The sequence below is a fragment of the Pundamilia nyererei genome, unplaced genomic scaffold, assembly GCF_000239375.1.
Source record: "Pundamilia nyererei isolate P.nyererei 1_Seehausen unplaced genomic scaffold, PunNye1.0 scaffold00006, whole genome shotgun sequence".
Classification (NCBI taxonomy): Eukaryota; Metazoa; Chordata; class Actinopteri; order Cichliformes; family Cichlidae; genus Pundamilia; species Pundamilia nyererei.
In genome coordinates, this window is record NW_005187407.1 from 5,709,908 (window position 1) to 5,715,226 (window position 5,319).

At 36.3% G+C, this 5,319-nt stretch overlaps 1 protein-coding gene across 1 annotated transcript in view; it reads left to right on the plus strand.

Annotated features, from left to right (window-relative positions):
• Positions 1-1,103, plus strand: part of unc45b (unc-45 myosin chaperone B) — a 6,347-nt gene extending 5,244 nt beyond the window's left edge. Inside the window, exons 12-13 of the mRNA XM_005722409.1 lie at positions 4-137; positions 494-1,103. Of these exons, the coding sequence (XP_005722466.1) occupies positions 4-137; positions 494-766 (407 nt within the window). The 3' untranslated portion in view covers positions 767-1,103. The remainder of the gene's footprint in view (positions 1-3; positions 138-493) is intronic.
• The last annotated feature ends 4,216 nt before the right edge of the window (positions 1,104-5,319 follow it).

Sequence of the window (5,319 nt, forward strand, 5' to 3'; positions counted from 1 at the left end):
AAGATGGCAATGATAAGCTGAAGTTGCTGGTGTTGCTCTGCGGCGAAGATGACGACAAACTTCAGATAGCTGCAGCTGGAGCTCTGGCCATGATCACAGCTGCTCAGAAAAAGCTGTGCACCAAAATGACTCTGGTGGTATGTGCAACAGTTTACTACAACCCACCCCCTTCTCTGATTTTTCTTTTTGTATAGAGATATCACATAAATGAGGTAATTTTGAAAACTTTAAGAGGTACTCCTACAGTTACATTGTAGGTTTTTGGACAATAACACAGTTTTGCCTCTGTTACCGCTAAAGTGTATATACAAATATCTGTAATTTCTAAACAGTTCATGCAACACTTTTGTTAAGTCCCTGTGAACTAAAACTAAAAGTCTGCACTACAGTCACACCTTCACAGACTTACAGAGTCAGGTGTATATTAGCCAATGATGTTTATGTTTAAAAAAAACACAGTGTCACTGACAGAGTACCTTATCTGTACCAACAGACTTCCCAGTGGCTTGAGATCCTGCAGAGGTTATGCCTTCACAGCAATGTTCAGGTTCAACACCGCGGTCTTGTCATTGTTTACAACATGCTCAACTCAGACAACAGTGACCTGGCTAAGAAACTGATAGAGAGCGAGTTACTGGAAATCCTTTCAGTGGTTGGCAGAGCTGAGGACAATCCGAAGAGGCAGGAGGCCATTGATGCAGCACGCACATGTTTGGTCAAAGCTATGGATCTTGGTCTCATCAAACCCTTCGCCAGCCCTTCTTAAAGAAAAAGATCAAAGATCAAAGGACATTCTTCATTTTTCCCCTCTGTTAATCAGAGACCCCCCCCAAATAACTGTTTTTTCGCATAAGTGATTTTAGGAGTCATCACCCTGACTCCCCATCTCTAAATATAACCCCTCACACTGTGAAGCAGGGATTATTTTTATATACAGAAAGGGGTTGCGTGATATAGGAATCAGATATGGGGTGGGGGTTTCCAGCGATTGGTTCTGATAAAGCTGTAACTGTGTCTAAATGTTTAAAGACAGATGCATTTACATGTGTTTATATTTTGCCATTTGTGTGGTTGATGAGCCATAATACACCATTTAAATAACACCTAAATGCTTCAGTGTCTCTTTTTCTTTTCTAAACTCAGTGCAAATAAGCAGCACAGACTGAAAACATTAAATCAAAAATCTTTACAGATCTTTTTTACAAACACCATCTTGTATTTACATTAATAAATCTTTTTTGAATTATAATTTGAAGTAAGACTATCATTCCTCCTGAATAACTATACATAAATAGACAAGAATCAAACATTTATATTTAGCAAATACAAATTATTAGTTTTTTGGGTGTTTTTTTGCTCTTGGGTTTTCAATTAAAAATTCAAAATGAATAACTATGAAATGCAGTAGAATGTGTAACTTTGACACTCTGATTCATTGTTTTTACACATAAACTACCACATGTTTACAGGTAATTAGTATATTTCCTTTAACAGGTTATTAATATGTAATTACATAGAAACAGGTTTTGCATTTTGCAGTCACGATTCCTGCATATAATAAGCCATAACAATAAACATTATTGCCATTATTTACCATTATTGTTTCCTGCAAACAAAGAAGAATACTGAGGACATGAGACAGAATTAATTCCAGGATTACAAAAGTATATCTCAGCATGTCAAAGCATTAGGCAGTATTACCTTACTCTTTTTTTAGCTTAAAAATTCTAATCACTTCATGTCATTTTATTTCTAAGAGGTAATACTGTTACCAATACATTGATATACAGTTATTAATATACAGAGCTTGACAGTCATCAAAGAAATGAGTGCCAGCTGCTGGTCAATGTTTACCACAGCTGCAGACGTGCAGCAGTCCATGTGCTATTGCAGTTTATTCTTACAGTGTGCACTTTCACCCTGAAGACTACACAATATGACTTGCTCTTCCTAACTTGTGTTTCCTTTTCATTTTAAAGTATTTTATTTTAGCGTAACAATCACTCCCCTTTCACTATTTTTGTCATTATGCTTGATTTATTTCAAACTTTAAATGTCCACTAGACTTCATTAATCCACAGTGAAGATGAAACATAACAAAGTGCAGGAACCTCTATCATCTTCTTTGTGGCATGCTCTGAATACACAGACAAGCATATCTTTGACTAGATGTGTAAAACTAAATGTTTTTTTTAAAAAAGTCAGTACCATGAAGGCTACAGCAGTAATAAGCACTATATGCATATGTAATATATGAATTTTACTATACGTTCTTGTTTTTGAAAGAGATCTTTTTATTTCAGACCGTCCCTTTGTAACCATGGAGAGAAGAAAGGAAGAGCAACGGTCTGGCAGTCCATCATCACTCTCAGCATCTGCATGATTTAATATTTACAACATCACAGATCTGTGATTATTTCTCTCTGCTCACATGATGTTCCTAAAAACTCTTTAATGAGTGACAAATTTGTTGGTCAGTTCATTCAACTTATTTTACTCGTTCCTAAAATTCTCTGGAACTTGGAGTCATTTTTGACCAACATATGTATTTCAACATGAACATTAAACAAATATGTGGAACCGTCTGTATTGGCTCCAGAATCAAATTTAAAATCCCTCTCATAACATACAGGTCTTAAATAATCAGCCCTTTCATACCTTAAAGACCTCATAGTACGTCATTATCCTTACAGAGCACTTCAGTCTCAGACTGCTGGCTTACTTGTGGTTTGTAGTTTTCAAAAGTAGAATGGGAGGCAGAGCCTTGTGCAACATTTTGTGCCAGTAAAAATATATTTAATTCAAGAAAATATCTAATAATTATAATATTACTCATTAATACTTGCCATACAAAAAACCAACATTTGGTGGTACTTTTATTCATCTATCTCCCGTTCAGTCATGTCAGGTATGTTTATATATAGTGCCAAATAACAACAACAGTCACGTCATGTTCTTCGTACTTTAGAAAACCCCAACAAGCATTTTTCAACGGTGGGAAGGGAAACTCCCACTTACAGGAAGAAACAGCTTCATGTAGGCAGACAGCTGCCACAACCGGGCAGGGTGGGGGAAGAGAACAGAAAAGCTGAGCTAAAAGATACGCTCCAGTGGCATCTGATCAAGTGGGTTGTGAAAAAAATGGGACTGGGGGATAAATGCTCAGTGTGTCACAGTTAAAATTTGTTAGAGTACTGATTAAGTGGAGTGGTGCATTTCCATCAATTAAAACAATATTAAATAGACTTCTCCCAAATATAACCGTAGAATACTTTTAAAAAAGAGCATTTCAGAGAACTAAATGAAAAATGTTAAATTAAAATATTTTTAAATGCATTTTTTTGTGCACAAGATGCAAATCTGGCAAATTAAAGTGTCAAAGGAAAGGCCTTTTTTGTTCTTGCATGTTAGTTTGTGATGGTTGCAGACTTCTTTCACATTCATAACTGAATGAGTCATGCAGCGTTTCCGGATGGGCCTAAGCCACACTTAAATGAAGGGTTAAACAGTGAGTTTCTTCAGACCGTCATCAAACCGTGTAAGAGAGAGGTTTCCAGCTCAGATCCTGAAGCGTTGGTGTTGAACATGAATAATAAGTCTCTGATTCATTACTTAAAGTTAAAAGTGTTCATACTCAGAAAGGCTCGAATTTAGTTTCTATTTTTCTCTTCATAGACCTGCTACTGTTTACTTTTGGACTGTTTGCTCTCGCAGCAGGTGATTCATTCATTCAGCTATACTAATCTCAAGATTTTTTTTAAAAGTAGCTCATGTGAGATGTTTTATGGTGTTACAGGTGGAAACGGCATGCAGGTGTTTTATTGCGAGCCTGAAAAATGTGCTCTCAGTGTAATTAGGGTGTATTGCAACGATGAAGCCCTGCTCAATGACAGATCCATGACAGAGTGCTCTGGTCCTCCTCTACACAGAGCTGTCTGTCAGCATGATGGTCGAGCATTTGTTTCCATGTCTGGGAATGCTCATTGTGAATTTGAAGGGAATAGTGGATACATCACCACAAAAAATTGTTCAGGTATTTACATTTTTTAAAGTTGTTGCTTTTCTTGCAATCATTCATGCCTCTCGTTAATTTATTTTTCTTTTCTTTTTTTCCCCCATTGCACTGAAAATAACAGATTTCTTTCACTAGTGTCAGAAATTTGACCAGCTTTGGAAAAATCCACAATAGCCCACTTGTGTGCTCAGAAAGATGGCGGATGTTGAAGAATTTTAAGCTCTTATTCAGGTTTTTGTTTACTTCCATTTGTATTTAAACAATCTCATAAAATAACACATGATTCTGATCATGCTAGCTGAATGAGGAAAACAGTGAATTGAGGTGTGCCACCCTTGCTGATAATGGTCAAAGACTTCCAGTTTATTCTGTTCTATATCTTCTGCATCTTTTCTACTCTTACTAAGTCGACGTTTATTTATGGAACGCACAGACGTAAACAACAACAGTGAAACTGATGCCACTGTTGATAACTACTTTCTGTTAGAAGATATTCATTTACTGAAGATGTCCGAGAACTTATTTTCTACAATTAAAATGTTGAAACTTTGGTTGTGAAAGAAATCTCAACTCGTGATTGCAGTTGTTGTTGCTGGCAAGTTGTTGCAGTTGTTGTTGCTGGCAAGGGTTGCACAACTGATTATTAGGCTTAGAGTGAAAGTACTTCTACACACAGAGCCAGATAAGTTCTTATAGCTTTTTTCCCCACGATAAATGAAATCATTTCAGAACTGCATTTTCTTTTTTCTTTTTATTATCTGAAACATTTCAGTATGAAAAATATGGAAAACAACTAAGAAATCAGAAAGTGGGCAAAGACATTTTGACTGCACTGTATAAAATCCCTTTTTTAGAGTTATATTTATTTTGTCATATAAACCGTGAGCTGACTAATGTTGACACTTACTGCAAATAAGAATCTGAAACAATGTACATTTTCTTGACCAAAACAGTGACTTTTCTGATCTCTCTGATTTCTCAAATAGACCTCAGCAACCTGTGCTCTTTCACTGGAAGTAAGTACAGACCTTTCATCTGCTTCTCATTATTCTGACTTTTCACTAAATGGAAATTCTTCCTTTCCATTTAGCAACCAAATCCTCACCAACCCCAACAGGTTTTGGAAGTCTTGCGGAGGGCCTTACGCAAACTCATCTCATCATCATCGTAGTAGTAGTTTGTAAGTTCTGACCATTAGTTGTTTTGGCTGCATGCATCACATTTCTCATGCTAGTAAATCTTTAATTGCAAATACAGCTTTTATCTAGGAACAAATTCATGATTGTTCTTCCGCAGGTTCACAA